Here is a 22,382-nt window from a genome sequence, read left to right as displayed (position 1 = left end):
AAAAAATTATATCAAAGTTATTAAAAGTCTATAAAAATCTTTCAAAATCTATGAGAAAAGTCAGGAAACTCTAAATAGAATTCTATCAAAGTCTATGTGGAGTTTATGAAAGTCATTAAAAATCCATCAACTTTACCAAAGTCAATGACTTTTAAAAACTCTACAAAAGTCTATTAAAATCTTAATTGAATACACCCCCCTTAAGAGTTCAGTCCATCTTATGAGTTTTTCTTAGACTAAAATCGATAATGATTTAGGGTATCAAGTCATTTTATTTTTTTTTCTTTGATGACTTTATGTTAGGTTTTAATTTATTCAGTTCAATCTACCTTCTAGAAGAGGAAATACCCTTCAAATCGGGGAAGAACTTTATTATGAATTAAAATGATTTTCTTATAAATTTTAAAACATCTCCGGTCTTCATCTAAAAACTGTTTTTTTTTTTTTAACCCAAACCTAATTATCTCTTATAATAATAAATTTGAAAAAAAAAAAACCTCACTTCTAACTTTCTACTCTAATCCACATATCCACATTCTCTATATCTCCATAATTCCAACAAATTTTTTATTATAATCTCAGTTATACGTGTGTTAGTGTGTATAATAATTTATTGAATTATTATTGAGGAAAGTCATTGTAATCTTACCAAAAAAGAAAGAAAAAGAAAGGTCATTATAAGCCCGTAAATTGTAACAAAGTTTTTTGAATGACTTTTGACGTAGCTAGGATTGGCTAGGCTAACCTAAAACTTACACCTAAAAGGAAAAAGTGAGATGGGCCGGGCTATACCCTGGGCTGGTGAGCCTACTAATGGCCCCATCCAGCTGGTTAATAAATACACATGATGAATGTAAATGTTTGTTCTTGTAGCAAACAGCATAAATAAATTAATTATAAATGTTTTTAAAGAAAAATTATCATTATAGCTGAGAATTGGTTTATCATTTTCTAACGAAAGAAAGGCTTGCAGGATGACATTAATTGACATTATTGACCGGCTTAAATTTGGATATTTTTTCCTTCAGAATAGTACGTAGCAGTATCCCTAGTTAATAGTGAGAGGTTAAAGACCGAGTTAGATAACTTTTTGATCGACTTACTTCAAAGTTCAAACCGATGATTGTGAGAAGTTAGAATTTGTATTTATTTTGCAGACGGTAATTAATTAGCCTTGGTCTGTAAGGAATTAGCCATATTTATAATTAAGCACAATTTACATTTAAAACTTTTATAATGCATGTACCTCTTATTTTTTTGTTTTTTGTTTTTTGTTTTTAAAAAAACTAGAATATACATGGATAACGTTATCCAAAACATGCAAGTCTGTTAAGATTTCAAGTCTATTAGGATTAGTTATGCATTATCGATCTGTTCTGTTCGACTACTGTACTTAGAAGTATATATGACAAGTGTAAATAAACTGATGGTGTATATTGGCTTGATTTGTAAATAATTAATGAAATCCGAGAAATGCAATGCAATGCAAACTCAACCATCCCAATATTCTCTATAAATTAAACATGTTTTCGTTCATCAACACATAGCTCTAAATTCCGCAGCAACATCAACCAAGAAATTAGGCAAACCAAGCTCACCATGGAGCTCCAAAAAACCATCTTCTTGATCCTCTCACTTTCTTTGATATCTCTACCAACTCCAACCACCGCCGCCTCTCAACCCATATCCGCCGTCTTCGCCTTCGGGGATTCGACAGTGGACTCCGGAAACAACAACGGCCTCCTGTCGACCTTCCGGAGCGACCACCTGCCGTACGGCAGGGACATGCCAAATCACTTCCCCTCCGGAAGGTTCTCCAATGGAAAGCTCGCCACGGACTTCATGGTCGCCAACTTGGGCCTTAAGCCCATGTTGCCCGCGTACCTTGACCCGAGTTTGACAGACGGTGACTTGTTGACGGGTGTCAGTTTTGGGTCAGGGGGCAGCGGGCTAGATGACGTGACCCTGGATTTGACCGGGGTTTTGAGCCTGTCTACGCAGTTGGCGTACTTTGACGAGGCCCTGCAGAGGATGGAGCGAAGTGTTGGGGCAGAGAATCGTAGCCGGATTGTGGAAAACGCAGTGTTTGTGATCAGTACTGGGACTAATGATATGCTGCTTAACGTGTACGAGACGCTTGTGGCTTTGAGGACAATTGAGTTTGGGGGGCTATCAAGGTATCAAGATTTCCTGGTCCAAAGACTTGCGTCTTTCATTCAGGTGGAGTTTTCCTTCTTGTTGACCATGCAACATGATTGCCATACCATTTATTTGTGCTACTTTGAACATGTTAAGATGGACTAATTTGCATGCAATACCAGATATCTAACAAATTATGTTTGACACTTGACTCTTAATTTTTTTGGTCAGATACTATACAGGAGGGGAGCGCGGAGGTTCCAGGTGACGGGTCTTCCGCCAATCGGATGCCTACCAGCGCAACAGACACTACGCAGCGTGTCCTTCCTGGACGTTCGGCGTATGTGCAACGACCAGCAAAATGGCGACTCTCAGGCATACAACAACAAGCTCCAACGCTTTGTCTCTAGGTTGCAAGCCAGACTCCCTGGTGCTAGGCTCGCCTATTTCGACACCTACAATCCCATCATGGACATGCTCAGAAACCCACTTAAATATGGTACCTACTTAATTATTTGTATTACATATTTAGTACCACATGGCACATACATCATTTATTTATTTATTTTAATTGTATATATGTATGTCTGTACTCTGTAGGGCTCGAGCAAACACAAGTAGGATGCTGTGGAACTGGGCTGGTTGAGATGGGCCCTCTCTGCAACAATCTTTGCCCCATGTGTTATGACGCATCTAAATATTTGTTCTGGGATTCCGTGCACCCTTCGCAAGCAGCATACGGGGTTCTTGCTGACATCGCTCAAAGGACCGTCATACCGCAACTTATTGCTTAGTTAATTACATCATTTTTCTTTTTCATTATTCGGAACGATAGTTTAACTTGTCCTTAGTAGATGTTTTTGTAGGTTTGGGATCGACCTGGGTTGTGTCCCCTTAGATGTTACTGGTAGCTAGGGACTGTTTAGTTTCTCTTTAATTGCGTGGCTTTTGCTGCCTTTAGTTGTTCTTTGTTTCTGGGATAAGTTGACCCTTTCTTAATATATATGCAAACTATAGAAAAGTTTCAAAAACAAAAAGTTCGTGTTTCTTTTTTTTTTTTGTTTAATTTTATTTGATCAAGTACTCTGAAATAGATTAATTCAATAAGTTAGTAATACATATATGCTATTAATTAATAAGATATATTCAGGAATATATTTATATATATGTCCTTTGATCATGTTGGACTTAATTAATTGGTTATCTAATCTAACAATTTGGCTCAAGAACTAGGTATCTATTTTGATTACTTTTCCATTGATCAAACTTGTATATTGGCCAGCCCCTTCAATCTAACACCATTACATGCATAAAGGAAATCCTAGAGGAAAAATTTGCAAATATATGTTCTTTAATTATGTAATTAAGATGAAGAATTAATATATATAGATCGGAATTCAAAAAATAAAGATTATACCATATATTAGTCTTAAATTTTTAAATTTCTGTATATCATATATTACTTAACCAAAGAAATATATATACTTGTCGCTCTTTATAACACTTGCAAAAACTTTGAATCGAAGCATGTTAGGGCATAAATATATAGAACTGTTTAACAAATCTATAGCTTAGCATGCATAAAAATAATATAACATTTAGAAAAGAATATATCACCACCTATCGATTATAAAGCTCCTAGCTAAAAGCTGGGTTTGGTATATTCTAAATTAAGTTTAAAGAAGATCGAAGAAGAAGAAGAAAAAAATACACCTTTTAGCTTCAAGCTAGGAAAATAAAATGTTCGGGCCCTCATTAATGCTGCTTCTCTGTATATATTTAGAAGTGTGTTTTATTGCATTTTGAACCAGGTGAGATGAAATATTTGAGATTAATGTGGGATGTGAGATAACGTGACCATGCATTCACACCAAAACCCACATCCGGCACAAATCTCATACCTTCCCTTCCGCATTAGAAAAAAATTATCCAAACCATTAATGCCATTAATTCTATGTATCTAATAGTAAAGATCAATCTACACCTCCATATATGGATTAATAGCGGTCATTAGATTTGATTGAATGGATTAAATGATTTGAAATGCAACAAAATGCATACTCGATCGATCATACCCTGTAGAGAAAACTCAATCCGCTATTGATATCATTACATGGCTAACTATAGTTTACAAAGAGAAGATAAATTGTAATTCTTTCTTTTGTGCTAAACGAGAAAGATAAATTCATGTAATAATATAAAATGGCATTTTAAGAGGAAATCGTTAGTATTTGCAGGACCATGGTTTCAGAGATAACATATAAAAGTTAATCAAATGAGATTTCCAAGAAATATTGTTCTTAATCAAGCATGAATATTTAAGGTTTTTTCTTTTGGCCTCCATATCTAATAATAAAAGAAGAATTACCAGGATATATATATAGGAGCCCAAAACTCTCAAAATTAACAATGTACACACACCACCACCTACTGTTTGCATATTTGGTAATGCTAAAAAATATTCTCTGTATACCTCGATATTCACCATTTGAATCTTTTGGCTGTTGCTAGCTATATATCATGTGATACAAGACAATACATACAACAAATGAGAGAGAACAAGTAATAATGGTGATCAATATTACCTTTTATGCTGCAAGTAGCTGGATGACGCGACAATGGTCAAGTTCAATATTTGGTCTCTTTTGAGTTTTGACAAGTACGTACCTCAAGATCTCACTTAGAATATTTATTTGTCTCATTCATAGAGTGAGGTCCAGGGTACTTGCCATGGTCCTCCCTTGTTCCCTATCATCACCACCACCTTCTTTCTTCTTCATGCCAAGCCTTGAGGATGAAGATGAAGACAAACAAAGAGATAAACCATAACCCACTTCATGATCTTGATCTTGATCATCATCTTTTGGAGGAATTTTGAGTGATAAATTCAAGTCCAAGTCACAATTATTATGACCCAAATTCGCCTTCCTTTTCAGTGTACTGCTTTGCCCTCCTCTAATTACTGATCTCCAGTTCATGTTACTAAGAGATTGATTGGCAGTACTGCTACTGTTCAAACTACTATGATCTTTCCATGATGACCTGTGGATCGATTCGAACACATCCAGATTTTGATGTTGCCTTCTCCAAGTCATGGCTTGTCCATTAAAAGATGGAATATTGTTTGTATGTAACAATTGATGGTTTGCTGAAGAAGTACTACTCTTATTGTTGGTGATTCCAAATATCCTCTCAGAAACTGAACCATAAACTCCATTGATATTATTCCTGGTATTATTATCAGCCGGTAGGGCAGCCCTGCTTGTATCGTAAGGGCTATAAATCTGTTGGTGGTCGCGACCTCGCCAAGAGGCGTGATGATGATCAGTAGTACCATACCTTAAATTAATATTGAAACAAACTAGTCAGTACTGGTTTAAATTTAAAATCCTTGATAAATTGCTCAAAAGGGAATAGCTAGCTAGCTAGCCATGAATTTCATACCTTAATCCGGAAGAAGGCCATTGGTTGAAAGTTTGTAGCATGGAGAGTTGAGTGAGGTTGTAGATATGGTTATCTCGGCCGCCTTCGATGAAAAATCCTTGCTCTGACACAACTGTGTTGACATAGAAGAAATTAAGCAAGATCTCACAAAATTATTAAGGGATATATGGCTAATCAAGATGATCATGTAACCCTAACTGTAATTTTGCTACTTAATTGTAGATAACTGTGAGTTCAGTAGTTTATATACCTTGATTTGGGTCTTCCATCTTCTTGCTCCTATACATCTAATAAAATCAAAACCAAAAGTTAGAACAAAAATCGATCAGATATGAACTATTTAAAGTAGGAATTATTATTAATTATATATGAAATCTACATCAAATTACTTGGAGATGGCTCTTCACGTGAGCTATGCTAAGACCCTTGACATTCATCAATTGAAGTACCAACTTGGGGGTTGCTCCTGAACAACATTAAATCACAATACTTTTAGGAACTCAAGTACTGGGGAGTACAAGATTTATATATATTACACATGATAGATATAGATCGACTTACTATCTTGTCCTCCTAATCTTTCAACGGCATGAACAAAGCAGAGATGGAGATCAGGTGTCCAGCGAAGCCTTGAGGTCTTGGAACGAACATACTGGCGTACAGATTCAGAAGCTGATCCCTTTTTGTGAAGATCATTCTCTAATTCGATGGTGCTACTGCTGGAGCTAAGACCATTCCTCATCCGCTGCTCGTGGCTATCGATATCTCTCTCCACCTCCTCCTCCTCCTCCTCCTCCTCTTCGATTTCATCCTCATATTCCTTCGTGCTAGAAGGGCAAGTTTTAGAAACTTCACTCCTACTTTCACTTCTCTTCATCGATCTCGATCTTTATGTTTTGCTTCCTAATGTGATCTTCGATCATCTTCTGTTTACGATCAAGTGATCTTTGTTGTATTCATCATGATGCTCTTTCTAGCTAGAGATCCAGTATTTACATACAAGGGAATTGAGCCTGCACTTGGAGGAATTGAGAAATTGGAAATGGAAATCCTCTCCTAGCTAGCTATGAGCCTATGACACATATATAATTTATATAATAGGGGAAGTCTCTCTCTCCTCCCCTCTATATATATATATATATTATATTTATATATGCATATAATAATGTACGTAGCCTTGCACACATGATGCGAATAAATTTTTTCAATGTCTTCATGTATGTATGTACTCTGATGTACATACATCAGAATATTAACCAAATTGCGTACTTAAATGGTATAGTAGGATGACAATACACAAATTAAACTATGTACATGGGAGTTTGTTACAACTAATAACAATCCTTATACAACTCAATATATGCACACATATACCACTGGAAAAGGGTATATATGCGTTCTATTGAATCACCCTAATTGGTAAATATTTTTTAAAGTTCACAGTATATATATTGATCACATCTGTATACACCAATTAATTAATTTGCATAAATATTGTAATTCCAAAAAGAAAATGCTAGGACAAAAATAATGCTACTCTTCACTGCAGAAACTTTCCTTAATTAATCACTTTAGCTACAAGCTAGCTAGGGCATATATATGTTTTAGGGGAAATTAATTAATCACTTCTTTGTATTGAGTGAAAACGTAAAATATATCATTGTCATTAATTTGAAGAATATATATAGCATTGGAGGTGGCAATCGAGTCATATTAATGTGTCCTCGCATTTGGGATGTTGAGCTAGTATTAATTAGTTAATCATTACTTATATATTAATTGATAACTCCTCACAAAGCTGATTTGCGATACAAACATGGACATTGGACACGGTACGTAGTCAACTTTGTGAAGTCTCAAGTAACCAGTGTACGTGTCGCCTGCATCTGTAAATTAACAAGAATCCTGTGGGATGTGGCTTTATGAGAAAGAGGTCAGCCCGTGACTTGTTGAGTTGTGACTGGAAGAAGACCCATTACATTTACATGCATATTGCATATATATATGTGTGTGTGTGTGAGTGTGTGGGAGAGAGAGAGAGAGAAAAAAAAAAAAAAAAAAAAAGCATATGTGGGAGTTCGTAATTTGGTTGGCAATTGGGTTTGGCTCAATGACCCTTCCTTAGTACTAGTCACTAGTAGCAAGTGTAGTATTAGAAAAATGGGACTGCAGCTCTGTATTGCCTAGAATCGATCAAGGATTTGTCCTCACTGGAGGACTAATTGGTGCCCTTCCAAGTTCCAAGTCAACTATCATTTTAGAAACTCCAGGATTAATTTTGTTTTATTTCACTTTTTGTTATATATATATATATATTAATTAGATCAATTAACTATTTACTAAACGTACGAATTAACCCATCATGTATGATAACACTCAATATATATATATATATTGATCCAGTTCTTCATTTCTGAAATTTCAATTCCAAATACTTCAGTACGTGCACCACATTTATGATTGGTTTACAGCATATATATATATAGGGTCAGCATGAGCAATAATGAGTACCTTAATTTGATCCGAAACCAAATGATAATAGGCTTATTCACACCATTGCCCCCTGTAAGATACACTTTTTTTCACTTTGCCCCCTGAAACTTAAATCATCTCAGTTTGCCACCTGAACTTCACACAGCTGTTGCAAAACACCATATGCCGTCAACTCTGTCAATTTTTCCGTTAAAAAAGCTGACGTGGCACCTATATGGCATGAGTGAGACCCTTTTTTAGTTATGTAAGATCCATGTGGACAAAAAAACTAATAAAAAATCATTTTTAAACTAAAAAATAATAAGATTCATGTCAATTTTTTTTGTCCACATGGATCTTACATAACTAGAAAAGGGTCTTACCCATGCTATATAAGTGCCACGTCAGCTTTTTTAACGAAAAAATTGACAGAGTTGACGGCATAGGGTGTTTTGCAACAACTGTGTGAAGTTCAGGTGGCAAACTGAGAGGATTTAAGTTTCAGGGGGCAAAGTGAAAAAAAGTGTATCTTACAAGGGGTAATTGTATGAATAAGCCATGATAATATTCTACCCTCATGCATTTGTATTACAGCACATATATATAATCCTGCATCATATATATATACACTGCATGCATGCATGCATGATATATATGATATATGTAACCAGTAAAGACTAAAGTCGTTCACCTCATCACAAGGATCTTGCAGAGAGAAACTACAGCCGTCAAAGAGAAAGAAATGCTATGTCTCTTGGAAATTAAAGTTCATCATCAGCACAACACCCTCATGGGTCATGATGAGTCATGAGTCATGAGTCTCATGACCCAAGAAGCCCAAACAAATGGAATTGTTCTTTTTCTTTTATGTACACAAAATTTGAACAGAACATATATATTATTATAATTAATGATCTCGAAGAGAACATTGGGTTTTTTTTTTTTTTTTCCTACACATGACATTTAATTTAGCATGTCCATGGCCGCAGGCACTAGTTTTGCCTGTGAAAACTATTAAAATAAAGGAGGCAGGCAGGTTTGTCTGAAAGATTCGTCAGCTAGCACCCAACTGCATGAAAATGAAGTCAACCCCCAACAGTACCTTGGTTTTCTTCTTCTTTCTTTTTTTCTTTTACCTTAATTGTTGTTGTTTTTCTTGGCTTGCATGAGAGCTCGCGATCCATTTAAGCAGATCTATTTTGCTTGGAGACGAGGATGTCTGTCTTTTTCTCGATCATCTACCTATTTTAATAATCAACCATTCATCAATTCATCATCATCATGTATTATTTATACGTATATATTATATATGCTAGCTAACACGACAATATGCCAATATGCCATGCATGTTGCCATTAAACTCTCATTATTATTATATTTATTCTGTTGAGTGTTGACTCTTGGTTCTACTCTCAGTTGATTCTTTCAATTTCAAAAACAAAAGAAAAAGGAAAATGATCAATTAACCAAGACTCACTAGACTATATACAATTCACAACTACCCTCAATTTAATAATTTTTAAACATCTTAGTATATTGCTAATTATGTCACACTACCTTCCAATCTCTAAATATCAAATCATGACGAGAATTTGAGTTCAACTCTTGTCTTTCATCTCCGTAAAATAATAAAAAATTAAAATTAATTAAAATGTGCTATGTAATGGATGGGATATTGGTCAAAATCACCGTGGTCAAATAACTATACCTATTCTTTAATTAATTGGCGTGTTGAGTTAATTAACTAGTAACAAGTGGTGTCACATAATACTACATTGGTGTCTGCATGTAGTATTTTAACCTCAAGGTATATTTAGTCTCCTTTTCATGCAATTTGTGAGGCCCGCGAAGGTGATGTGTTACGGGTAACACATTTAATGTGTTTATCCTTCTATATGAAAAATGGGGTAGACCATAAACGATTACAAGCATGACCAATGATTATGTTTTCAATTTTCAAATGGTTTTTTATTGATCAACTATTGTCTGTGAGTTTTGAACTCGATTAATACCTACTTCGGCAAATAAAAACTTGTCCAATAATTAATTATATAAAGAACAAGAACTTGCCCAAAGCAAAAAAAAAAAAAAAAAAAAAAAAGTTGCCGTTAGTACTAGTTATACCAATCAACAAAACCAAGAGAAAAAGAGTCAGTCTCCTTAATCATGTTTCATATATATAAATGGCGGGAACCCTTTGAGTAATATAAAAGCTTCTTTGTATTTTATGGTTCAGAATGCTAATCCAATTGACCCACCTTAATATAATTGATGTATTAAAAAAAAAAAAAAAAGTAATGACTTTACACTTTACAGTACTCCCAATTAAGATAATCATTCCAAAGTACAAAAAATATATATATATATTGTAATGCTGTCTGAAATGACATGCCATCTGGGTCACTTCAAGTTGCCGGACATATATCAAATATCATAAGAAAAATAAATCCCAGATTCTATGAAGGAGGTGAAGAACTGATGCTAAAGCCGGTCCTCGCGCTGTCATGCTCAAATTGCTTCAGTATGTAGTACGTGGAAGTTGCACTGACAACAAAAACAATTAAGCTCATTAAACCCTGAGACTATATAGCAGTCTTGCTAAACTAGGCAACGTACCGAATAAAAAGCAAGAACAAAAACATCAATCTATTGCTTTCTTATGTTTTTTTAAAAGAAAAAAGAAGATTATATATATAGCTAACCTCAAGGCGGAACCATTTTGTAGGGATAACAATCCCGGCTCCTACCGAGCTTCGAAATGACTGAAAGAAGTTTTGGAAAGAAAAGTTCCGGAACTCGTTCTCTGATAATTTGGCCACATTCTCAGCAGCGAAGACATGTCCGTCCATGGACTCCGTGTTCTGTTAGCCAGCGATTCGGAAGATCAAATGAAATGTCTGCGAATGCAGAAACAGCAAGATCTCCTCCAATAAAATCCCTTCTAGAAGGCCCTAAATTCTCATCATTGGAATTATTTGTATGCCTTGTTGGTTCAGTAGGGCCTAATCCCTTTGTCTTAAATCCCCACACTACTGTCTTAGGACGCCCCACAGAGCATACTGAAGAGAAATTATCACCCAAAAAGAACCGCTCTGGAAGAGATGAAGGCTTGCTCAAGAATCCACTACCCCAAGGAAAAACTGCACCACCAGATATCCCAACGTTAAGTGCAGCATTATAAGATCCAAATGGGACTGCATAACGAAGATCAAACTCCTGTTAATTTTGCAAATCATGTGACAAAGTTAATAAGCATAATATATATAAACCCTAAACAAGATTAAGAAACAAAAGAAAGCAGGGAATTAATGTGTACTAAACCTGGCGCAAGAACCGTACACTCCGACTAACAGGTGCAATCCCACCAACATGGGTAGAAGAAACAAAAGAATAACCTCGAGTTGGCCTCGAACATGAATCTCTTCTATATATCAATCTTAAATGTGTACTGAACAGATGAAAGTAAAGCATGACCAAGCTGCCTTCTTATTGACTTGGAGTCCATTTGTGATTGATCTGCCAGAGTACGCTATCCAAGATTGTACACCAATTCATGGTTCTTGGATGAAAATAAGCTGAGAGATAGACCCAACATTTGCTCTTTATAAGAAGAGAACTCCATACAATCTTGGGAAAGGAACGCGCGTGCCGTCACAGGAGTTACCAAACCTTTGCATCTGGGCGAAAACACACCAGCACTCGACTCCGATGTTTGGTTGGCACCATATGCCAAAGAACCATCCCACAAATCACCATATCCAAGCAAATTTTTAAACTTGGTGCCTAATTTAGCTGACCAATTCAGATGTACCCTACAAAAGCATTAAACAACTTTAAGTCATATATACGAGGGAAAGCATGGTAATTATGCATCTGTTCACATATAAAAATTAGAGAACACGTACAACATACAGTGGCGGAGCCAGAAATTCCGTGGGGGTCAACTTATAAAATTTGGATAACTGGGGTTTGGGGGTTTACCTGAGTGACTGACTGAATTACTACAAAAACCACAAAGAAATCTCAAGAATTTTGTCCATATATGGTGTTGTGTTTTGCGGTTGTGGTGCATAAAGAAAAGACTAGCACTACAAGAAATGTGAGCAAAGTCCATTCTCATTGGGGGCATAGAATGAGATGATAATTGGACAATAAAGACTAAAATGCCTCAATTTTAACAAAAATTATTAGTGACAATTGGACAATAGAGACTAAAGTTTCTAATTGTCACTTCATTTTATGCCACCAATGAATGGTGTGCTTTGCTCACATTTATTGTAGTGTAGACACTGAAGAAGAAAATAAAACACATAAAAAAAAAAAAAGAGATAAAAAAAATTATAGAAGATTTACTTACAAATTTAATTTAATTTCCCAAACCAAACCACTATATATATACAAATACATACAATTATAGAACACAGAAAACGTACCGCCGCCTTCTTGTAAATCCTGATATTGTTGCCGGACCAGGTCTTGGTCTCAACGACCTCAACGAGAACATGGGCAGTTCCATGCAGCTCCGGCGGGGATGAATCGAGCGTGATCAGAACTGAATCAAAGATTTGAAGCTGCTCAAGGTTCGCAGTCGCAATCCCGATGGCCTCAACCAGCTCTTGCATGGTTGTGGCCTTCTTAATCCCATCAAGCTCGGCCTCGATCACATGCTCTTTGGTCCTCCTGTTCCCATTGATCAGAACGTCGTTGACCCTCATATTCACTTGCTCCGTCGACAACCCGTTGACTTAAACATACATATAGTATAGAGTTAGGATTATAGAGCAAATACTTTTACAAAGATTTTAAGCTCTTAGATTTAATTGCATCCAACGGTTGGCATGAAACCATAAAATGATGTGGCAATTAATTGGCAGAATAAATAAACTATTATTAGAAAAAATTAAAAAAAGGGAGGGAGGATGCAGTCTTGCAGACGCTCCACACCCCGACCTGCCGTGAATATATATGAGATTCTCATAAAAACACCAAGGTCGACTTCTTCACCGTTCTCCGCCCACTTCTCTCTCGTCACTGGCGGCCTCCACCAACACCAACAACGACTCAAACATAGCATTTTTATGAATCCACAGACTACTGACAGTACGTAATGCTAATATTATACGAAATAGAACCCATAATTTTTTTTTCTTCTGATAAATCACAAAGAAAATAGACTTGAAACCACCAACACAAATTACCGTATAAAATGTTCCAGATCTTCACCAAATTCTTTGAAGACAGCAACACCCAAAAAAAATTTACTGTAGGGAAGAAACTTCCTGTAAATGCTGAGCAGGAGTTGTAGATAAGGAAGAAAACATAGAAGTCAAGGCAGCTGGAAGAAAACACCGTCAACGTCAACGTACCCAGAACCAAACTACCTTCACCTGCACAAAGATGAGAGAGGTTGGGGGTCGATCCATTGACAAACGATCGCAGCGCAATCGGCGGCGTTGTTCGCTTCACGGCAGACCCATTTTTGATTTATTTCTTCGTTAATTTTGGTGGGTCTTTGTTGTTTCAGGTAAAATTTGGGTTTATTAGTGACATGGGCATCGGTTATATTCTCTGTGAGTACATAGAGTTTGCTTTGTAAGTCTTCTAAATTGAAGCAAGATATATTTGGGAGCTAATTTGATTTGTTATCGAGTGGAAAGATATATATTTGCAGGTGGGTTTTAGGTTTGGTATATATATTTGCAGAGGGAAGATAGAGAGGAAGAAAGAGATGTGGCAGAGGGGAGAGAGCGGCGCAGGCGGGAATGGAGTCGTGGGCGTGGAGGGAGGGGGGGGAGTTGGGGTGGAGGGGAAGAGGGTTCTGCATCCTCCCTGTCTTTTTTTTTAATTCATTTTTTTTTTTCTTTTTAGAATTTTTTGTTAATGGTGATGGAGAAGATAAATTTGCCCTTAAGTTGAGCATGTGCATATTACGTAATTTGGAGTCTTCAATTGGAATAAACTGAACTGAAGGTACGTGGCATACTTAATTAGAGTATAAGTGAAATTCTTTTACTAAAATTTTTCCTTAAAAAAAAACTAACCCTGTGACTTAAGTTACAAGAAAGAGCTATCTAGAAAAACTTGGTGAATACTCCTTAATTAACAAGGAAGAGAAAAACTTGGTGAAGACTCCTTAACTAATAGGAAGAGAAAACCATCCTTATGAGAGAGAGAGAGAGCATAAATAAGATTTTGCAATATTAATTGGTTGGTAACTGCATGGGTTTGGCTCAATGGCCCGTCTTCGATTACTAGTCAGTAGTAAGTGTAGTAGTATTAGAAAAATGGCAGTGCCCTTTTGCCTATAGAATCACGGATTTGTCCTTACTAGTTCCAAGTCAAATATCATTTGGGAAGTACTCGAGGATAATTTGGATTTCACCTTTTGGTATTTTATATGAATATAGATCGATGAACCTTGGTATCACTTGTAAATTAAGTCCAACCCCCAACAGAACCTTGGTTTTTTTCTTTTTTCTTTTACCTTAATTGTTAATGTAAATTGTTGTTGTTTTTCTTTGCTTGCATGAGAACTCAACTCGTGATCCTATTTATGCGGATCTATTTTGCTTGGAGATGAGGATGTCTGTCTTTTTCTATATATATATATATATGCTAATATTAATCATCCATTCATCATCCTCATCCTCATCATTTATTATTTATACTTATATATATATGCTAACACGACAATATGCCAATATGCCATGCTGTGCATGAATTATTTATTACTATTATAATATTTATTATTATATTTATTCTGTTGACTCATGGTTCTACTCTCCTTGATGCTTCATTTTCAAAAACCAAAGAAAAAGGAAAATCAACTAAGACTCACAAGACTATACAATTCACAACTACTCTTAATTTTGATTCTTGTAAACATCTTAGTATATTCCTAATTATGCCACATGCCTTTCCCAAATATCAAATCATGGCATTGGCGAGAGCTTAACTCTAGTAGAGCACTTACCCCCAAACCCATAACAATAAAAATATTTTCCCAAAAAAAAGTAACAATAAAAATAAATAAATAAATCATGCTATGTAATGGATGGGGTATGGGTCAAAATCACCGTGGTCAAATGACTATACCTATTCTTAAATTTTAATTGATTAGTAACAAGTGGTGTCACATAATACTATATTGGTGTGTACTTGTAGTATTACAAGAAATAGCATTAAAAACTTAAAATATTTTAATCTCAGGGTATATTAAATCTTTTTTTCAGGCAATTTGAGAGGCCCTCGAAGTCGATGTGATGAAAAATGAGGTAGCATGGAAGAAAGAGATGGGGAATAATATACAGACCATAAACAACGACTACAAGCATGACCAGTGATGTTTTCAATTTTCAAATTATTATATTTGTCATATTTTGATGGTATTATAATTTGGCTCTCCTGATTGCAACCATTTTATTGGTATAATGGAATAAATAACTAGTCTAATGGTTATCTACAGAACTAGAATTCGTGTAGTTATTGGATAATTCAATTAAAAGGGCCGTAGAATTATTCACATTGCCCTCAAGTTTGATTAAAAAAAAAAAAAACAAGAATTAGTAAGCATTCAAATTAGTCGAGTACAACCACCAAAATGACATATCGTAGCTGAATAGATTACCAGCCTACGAAACTGTGTGGTTGGAAATTTTAATGAATGGGCCCCTGGCCCAAAGGAAGAAAAGTTGCCGTTATACCAATCGACTCTTTTCCCCAAAAATATTATTAAGTGTACAAATAAACAAAAAAAGTGTGTATAAAAAAAATAAAAAAATAAAAACTTAAGCCCATTTGGTATCCTATTCAAATTTTTTTAAAATGTGTGTTTTCAAAATCAATTTTTTAAATTTGAATTTTTTGATATGAAATTAAACAATTTTAAAATTTTAAAAATAATGACAGCTAAAGAAGTGTAAAAAAAATATATATTTTTTATCTTTTTTAAAAAGAGACCTCTTTTTTATTTTTATTTTTAAACTATTTTTAAAAATGATTTATCAAACATGTTTTTTTGACTATAACATATTTTTTTGTTTTTGAAAAAAAAAAAAAGTTTTAAATAAGATACCAAACAGACCCTTAATTTTTAGCGGCATCCGAACCCCCTACATTGCCAGGTGTACTGATGGGCACAACACACCCACCTAAATGGGTCAGCCTATTTGATTCTAAACGATGGCGTTGCAACAGAACCAGAGAAAGAGAGACAAATCTCCTTGGTCTTGTTTCATATATATAAATGGCACCCTTTCTAAAAGCTTTGCTTGTATGGCTCATAATGCTAAACCAATTAACCTACTTCAATATAATTGTTGTATTTTGAAAAAAAGAAATAATGACTTCACAATACTCCCAAGATGAGCATTCCTAGTTGTCCCACCCTTTAGTCAATTCCTCCCTTCTATATAACATTCACAACAGACCACAACTTTAAATGGGTAACTATCAATATGAGAGACTTAAAAGCATTAAAATTGGAAAAAGTGAAGACAAAAACAAGAGTTGCTTCCGTAGTTCAAGCAACAAGCTACAAAAGACCTAGATGGGCAAGAGAAGATCAATATTCAACACACTGTGGCAAGATACTGATTTGACAATTTAACATACATGTGAGAATCAAATTGTATGAAAAAATACGCTGGAATATTAGACCATTCCAGGATTTTCTTAACAGTCTTAATCAAATGCAGCCATGTATATATTCCAGCACCTGAAATCTCATGTTATTTCCTCCATATGTGCATATCATAATGCTTCCTGAAATTTGAGTCTAAAGTTGAAAGTACAAAAAAATATTGGAGTGTTGTCTAAACTAAAACCTCAAATACCTGAAATGACATGCTTTCTGGGTCACCTCAAGTTACATCAAATATCATAACAAGAAAAAATCCCTGATTCTATGACGGAGGTGAGAAGCTAAATCCAAAGCCGGTCTTCCCACGGTCATGCTCAAATTGCTTCAGGATATAGTAGTAGTTGCACTGACAACAAAAACAAGCTCGTTAAACACTGGAATATAGGAATCTTGCTAAACAAAAACACACATGCAGACACACACGCATGCACGTGTCTCACTTTTAAGGACTTGTTAACTCATGAGACTTATGACTTATTCAAGAACACACCATTTATTAGATTCCATTAATCATACCCACTTTCAAAGATCTCAGAAACACTACAGCTTCTTAGTTACCAACCCATTTCATAAATTTAGATTTTTTCCCAAACCAACACCACATCAGATCATGATTTTATACAACCCACTGCTACAGAACATCATTCTATTGCTTCTGTATTTATGTTTCAAAAACAAAAAAATAAATCAGATTATAAAGCTAACCTCTAGGCGGAAGAATTTTGTAGGGATAACAATCCCAGCTCCTACTGAACTTCGAAACGACTCAAAGAACTTTGAGAAAGAAAAGTTCTGGAACTCGTTCTCTGTTAGTTTAGCCACATTCCCAGCTCCAGCAAATATATGTCCATGGACACCTCGTTCGGTTAACCAACGAACGGGGAGATCAAACGAGATGTCTGCAAATGCAGAAACCGCAAGATCTCCCCCAATGAAATCCCTTCTGGAGGATTCTGAATTCTCATTATCAGAACTATCTCTATGCCTTCTTGGTTCAGTAAGGCCTAGTCCCCTTGTCTTAAATCCCCACACAGTTGTAGGGCCCCCAACAGAGCATAATGGAGAGAAGTTACCACCCAAGAAGAACCTCTCTGGAAGGGATGAAGGCTTGCTCAAGAATCCACTCCCCCAAGGAAAAATTACACCACCAGAGATCCCAACGTTAAGTGCAGCATGATAAAATCCAAATGGGACTGCACAACGAAGATCAAACTCCTGTTGCAAATAATATGAGAAAGTTTTGATCAAACTCTTGTTAGCATAATATAAATAGAGAATAAGTGAAAATGAGAAAAGCCGTAAACAGTTAAAAAAAAAAATGAACAGTCAATCCTTAATTTGGTCCTTTACAGTTATCCACATAATTAAAGCCATAAAGTCAAACATCCATTAAAAAGTTTCCACTTGCCAGTTGTCACTACCTTTTAAGGCACAATAAAGATAACAATGCATGCAAGTTTTGAACTACTAAACAAAGAAAGCTTCAAACACAGATTTTCAGATATTGAAAATCAACAATACATGGCAATGGTACAATCGGTTTTCTAAGTTTCATAACATATAAAACAAAGGATCCCTGAGATAAAAGAGGACAGGGAATTGAAAGACCTTATAATTGTTTTCTTTTTCTTTCATGTTCCTCTTCTCATTACGAGTAGTGAATAGTATTAGTAATATGCAAGACAATGAACAAGCTATTATTAAAGTATGAAGTCCACAACAGGCATGTGAGGTGGCCTAGCTGAAAACGGACTGCAGACATGATTATCACTCATGACTATGAAATAGAAGAACCAACCCAAACAATGAAATATCAGAAAGATCCCACAATGCAAAGATAATCCTGGAAAACATTCTATAATGACAATCTGATCGTGAAATATAAAGGGGGTATATACAAGTGTCAATCAAAACACCTTTAACATAAAATTTAAAAAAAATAAAAAAAAAAAATCTTCTTGCCATCCTTCATCCTTCACACTTGAAGAGAAATTAAACTGGCCAAACTCACATGTGAAACCAAAAAGCTAGTAGAATCCCAACATAATCCAATTGATCATGCTTTTTTTTTTTTTTTTCAATTGGACCACAAGAATTCCATTACCAAGAATATAAATCAATCAATCCAGCTCCAAACTATATTAGAGGACAGATTCTAAAATGTGACATTGCATTTCATATGCCAATTCAACTGCTTAAAATCGATAGCTAGAGGCTTGGTAGTCAACAGAAAACCAAATAAATCAGAGAATGTGTACTAACCTGGCGCAAGAACCGCACACTCCGACTATCAGGTGTTAACCCACCAACATGACTAGAAGAAACGAAAGAATAACCTCGAGTTGGCCTGACAGATGAATTTCTTGTATCGATCTTAAATGTGTACTTGAGAGATGAAAGTAAGCCATGACCAAGTTGCCTTCTTATTGACCTGGAGGCCATTTGTGATGGATCTGCCAGGGTTCTCCATCCAAGATTGTATGCCAAATCATGCTTCCTGGATGAAAATAAGCTGAGAGAGAGGCCCAACACTTGCTCTTTATAAGAAGAGAATTCCAGCCAGTCTTGAGAAAGCAGGAATGCACGTGCTGTCACAGGAGTTACAAAACCCTTGCATCTGGGCAAAAACACACCAGCACTCAACTCTGATGTTTGGTTGGGACCATATGCTAAAGAACCATCCCACAAATCCCCATATCCCAGAAAATTTTTGAACTTAAGGGAGCCTTCAGCTGTCCATGATCTAGCCTACAAAAACATTACAAAACTTTATAAGTCATATATGGGAAAGCATGGTTATACATGTGTTGACATATAAAAATAAAAGAACACAGCAACATATGTGCATTCACCTTTTAAATTGCAACCCCCTATCCTCAAACCTAAAAAAAATACATCAAGCAGCAGTATTTCACATTTTCATCCCATCCTAAAATCCTTCCACATTATTACCCCTTCTCCCTCTACAGGGTTTTGACAGACACCAAAGGTGATCTTTACTGCTTATTCTATGATGCATGATTTAACATCAACTTGTCAATGAAACAACTACCAAGAGCCTCAAGATTTTGCGCCACTATAATCCTCAAACCTAAAAAAAATACATCAAGCAGCAGTATTTCACATTTTCATCCCATCCTAAAATCCTTCCACATTATTACCCCTTCTCCCTCTACAGGGTTTTGACAGACACCAAAGGTGATCTTTACTGCTTATTCTATGATGCATGATTTAACATCAACTTGTCAATGAAACAACTACCAAGAGCCTCAAGATTTTGCGCCACTATAATCCAATACAACCAGAGTGCTTTCAACAAACAAAGAACCCCCAAATTGGGCAATAAGCAGTATGGCTAAGCATTAGAAAACTTGTTAGTTGTTACACTAATGAAGTCAAGTATTACATATCCAACCATGAGTAGCCATGTATATCTGCATGGATGAAACATGTAGGAATTCTTTTACTTGGATCTCTAGATTGTACATACGATCCTAATTTCACAGTATCAACAACTGAGCATTCAAACTGAATAACTGGGAGAGGCAGAAACGGACATAATCTTGTTCAACAGTGTATTTCACTAAATATAATTGAACCCGTTTCTTCCAATTTCTCAGTAGCCAATACAAAACCCTAACCTCACAAATTTCAGCAAAGCAAACCACTATATACAAACACATACACATGTAGAGCACAGAAAACGTACCGCCGGCTTCGTGTAAAAACCGATTTCGCCAGAAACCGGGCTCTTGGTCTCGACGACCTCGACAACAACATTGGAAGTTCCGGGCAGCTCCGGCGGGCCCGAATCGAGTGTGATCTGAACAGAATCGAAGATTTGAAGGTCCCGAAGCTTCGCATTGGCAATCGCCGCGGCATGGAGCAGCTCTTGCATGGTGGTGGCCTTCTTAATCTCTTCAAGCTCGGCCTCGATCACGTGCTCCTTAGTCTTCTCGTTCCCTTTGATGAAAACATCGTGGACCCTCAGATCGACTCGCTTGGTCGTCATCCGGTGGACCAGGCTCTCTAGCTTGGACTTCTCCGCACGCAACCGTGCCTCCTCCGAGAGAAGGTTTCGTCGCTGACGTGGCTCTTGGTCGTCGTCTTCGTCTTCTTCTTCTTCTTCCTCTTCTTCTTCAGCTTCGTCGTCATCGGCTTCCAGTGCGTCGTCGCCGGTGTCGTTGACATTGGAGGGAGGTTGGTTTTCGGGGTCGATGTTAGGGTTTTGGTTTTCGTGGTCGTTGTTAGGGTTTTGGGTTTCTGAGTCTGAGCTTGTCGTCATTGTGACTTAGTGAGAGAGCCAGAGGGAGAGGGTAAAGAAGCGGCGGTGGTGCTCGCTCTACTACAATGTCTACGACAATGTGATTGTGTGAAGCCTACTCTATTCTGATTTCTTGGATTTTTCACTTTTTGCATCGAATTCAATTTCATTCTAAAAACAGGGGGAGGTAGTGAGGTACTATATTCCCTTTGTATTGTATACTAATTTTGTAATTTTATTGACGACCATCAAATTTATTTACTAAAATTATCTACCAAATAATATGTTTGTGTAGATATTAGTATCTCACTCACTAATTCACTATCACTAGTCAACATACATCCTACAATTTGATAAGTAAACCCGGAATTAAATTACTTATTAAATTTTTAAAATTACCCTTAAATAGTTAAATGTATTGATCAATCAATAAAGAAGTTAAAAAAAGAACTATTATTTGTACACCTTTTTTTTTTTTTCTTTTTGCACACATTTTTCTCCTACTATTTTTTAAAATGTAAAATTTTTCTTCAACACACTCCTCTCATTACTAAAATACCTCTAATCTCATTAATCTTACCAAATTTCTCTTACACACCCCACCCAATTCATTCAAACAATACACACTCACTTAACTCTTGCAGACAATACACACCCCCACCCCCAACCTCACGCCCACCCGATCCTAGCCAAGAACACACCCCTGTATACCAACATCGTCATCGAAGCCGTCACCACCACCGTCAACTCGCCACCGTCAATCCACCGTTGGTGGTCTCACTACCTTACTACAACACCATAGCCATTGTTGTCAATCCATAGGTATGCCTTAAGTTAAATTATTTTGATTCATATGAAAATCTAGGCTTTTTTATCAAATTTAAATTGGTTAATCCATCCCAAGACCTATTTTTTTTTTTTTTCTATTTGAGATAATTTGGAGTGCGAGTTTTTTTGGTTTTAAGATTGAAATTTCAAGTTTGGGTTATAGGGTTTCACAGGTCGTTTGGCACTGGTCTACCGAACATTCCGGTTTCGTTCGGTAGTAAGCTACCGAACATTTCGGTTTCGTTCGGTAGTAAGCTGCCGAACCTTTCAATTTTGTTCGACAGCTTACTACCGAACGAAATTGAAAGATTCGATAGCTTACTACTGAACGAAACCGAAATGTTCAACAGACCAGTGCTGAACGACCTGCAAATCTGAAAATAAATAACCCGAAAATTCACTTTTGCACTCTAAAAAACATTACTTCAAATCATCGCAAACAGACGAAAAAGGTATTGGGATGAATTAACCAATTGAAATTAGGTTATGGCATGCCTCTAACTTCCAATGGCTATGGTGGAGAGAAGATGCATGGCGGCGATGAAGGCGGGTTGACGGCGAGAGGTGGGTGTCGGCAATTTTGGGATGGAGGTA

At 36.2% G+C, this 22,382-nt stretch overlaps 3 protein-coding genes and 1 pseudogene across 4 annotated transcripts; 1 reads left to right on the top strand and 3 right to left on the bottom strand.

The window, feature by feature from the left end:
* The first annotated feature begins 1,599 nt into the window (after nucleotides 1-1,599).
* On the top strand, nucleotides 1,600-2,933 carry LOC147289816 (SGNH hydrolase-type esterase superfamily protein). The gene is made up of 3 exons (XM_086238652.1): nucleotides 1,600-2,220; nucleotides 2,371-2,638; nucleotides 2,740-2,933. Exons 1-3 carry the CDS (start codon nucleotides 1,600-1,602, stop codon nucleotides 2,931-2,933), a joined length of 1,083 nt encoding a protein of 360 aa, XP_086094778.1.
* A 1,456-nt stretch (nucleotides 2,934-4,389) lies between these two features.
* LOC147289815 (Homeodomain-like superfamily protein) lies at nucleotides 4,390-6,670 on the bottom strand. The gene is made up of 5 exons (XM_086237447.1): nucleotides 6,145-6,670; nucleotides 5,973-6,049; nucleotides 5,834-5,870; nucleotides 5,584-5,695; nucleotides 4,390-5,478 (listed from the first exon to the last, which is right to left on the bottom strand). The coding sequence occupies exons 1-5, from the start codon at nucleotides 6,458-6,460 to the stop codon at nucleotides 4,842-4,844; spliced, it is 1,179 nt and encodes a 392-aa protein (XP_086093573.1). The 5' UTR covers nucleotides 6,461-6,670; the 3' UTR covers nucleotides 4,390-4,841.
* A 3,739-nt stretch (nucleotides 6,671-10,409) lies between these two features.
* Nucleotides 10,410-13,817, bottom strand: LOC147289814 (uncharacterized; annotated as a pseudogene). The gene is made up of 5 exons (XR_015121314.1): nucleotides 13,279-13,817; nucleotides 12,489-12,799; nucleotides 11,377-11,867; nucleotides 10,758-11,271; nucleotides 10,410-10,599 (listed from the first exon to the last, which is right to left on the bottom strand). The product of XR_015121314.1 is annotated as an uncharacterized LOC147289814 (transcript).
* Nucleotides 13,818-16,618: 2,801 nt separating this feature from the next.
* On the bottom strand, nucleotides 16,619-21,153 carry LOC147289813 (Outer membrane OMP85 family protein). Its single transcript, XM_086236248.1, has 4 exons — nucleotides 20,406-21,153; nucleotides 18,959-19,444; nucleotides 17,402-17,911; nucleotides 16,619-17,042 (listed from the first exon to the last, which is right to left on the bottom strand). Exons 1-4 carry the CDS (start codon nucleotides 20,979-20,981, stop codon nucleotides 16,959-16,961), a joined length of 1,656 nt encoding a protein of 551 aa, XP_086092374.1. The 5' UTR covers nucleotides 20,982-21,153; the 3' UTR covers nucleotides 16,619-16,958.
* Nucleotides 21,154-22,382: the final 1,229 nt, after the last annotated feature.

This window comes from Dryas octopetala, chromosome 3 (genome assembly GCF_963921425.1).
Source record: "Dryas octopetala chromosome 3, drDryOcto1.1, whole genome shotgun sequence".
NCBI classification, from domain to species: Eukaryota; Viridiplantae; Streptophyta; class Magnoliopsida; order Rosales; family Rosaceae; genus Dryas; species Dryas octopetala.
The sequence above is the reverse complement of the archived record's forward strand: the minus strand, read 5'-3'. Positions and strand labels throughout refer to the sequence as shown.

Bases quoted from the DNA above. Each gene is read 5' to 3' on its own strand.
- LOC147289815 (XM_086237447.1), bottom strand. From the start codon at position 6,460: ATGAAGAGAAGTGAAAGTAGGAGTGAAGTTTCTAAAACTTGCCCTTCT. The intron at 6,050-6,144 runs GTAAGTCGATCT...AATGTTGTTCAG, and splicing joins AAGATTAGGAGGACAAGATA to GAGCAACCCCCAAGTTGGTA. The intron at 5,871-5,972 runs GTAATTTGATGT...TGATTTTATTAG, and splicing joins ACGTGAAGAGCCATCTCCAA to ATGTATAGGAGCAAGAAGAT.
- LOC147289813 (XM_086236248.1), bottom strand. From the start codon at position 20,981: ATGACGACAAGCTCAGACTCAGAAACCCAAAACCCTAACAACGACCAC. The intron at 19,445-20,405 runs GTACGTTTTCTG...ATGTTTTTGTAG, and splicing joins GTTTTTACACGAAGCCGGCG to GCTAGATCATGGACAGCTGA. The intron at 17,043-17,401 runs GTTAGCTTTATA...TTTTGTTGTCAG, and splicing joins CAAAATTCTTCCGCCTAGAG to TGCAACTACTACTATATCCT.
- LOC147289816 (XM_086238652.1), top strand. From the start codon at position 1,600: ATGGAGCTCCAAAAAACCATCTTCTTGATCCTCTCACTTTCTTTGATA. The intron at 2,221-2,370 runs GTGGAGTTTTCC...TTTTTTGGTCAG, and splicing joins GACTTGCGTCTTTCATTCAG to ATACTATACAGGAGGGGAGC. The intron at 2,639-2,739 runs GTACCTACTTAA...TGTACTCTGTAG, and splicing joins CAGAAACCCACTTAAATATG to GGCTCGAGCAAACACAAGTA.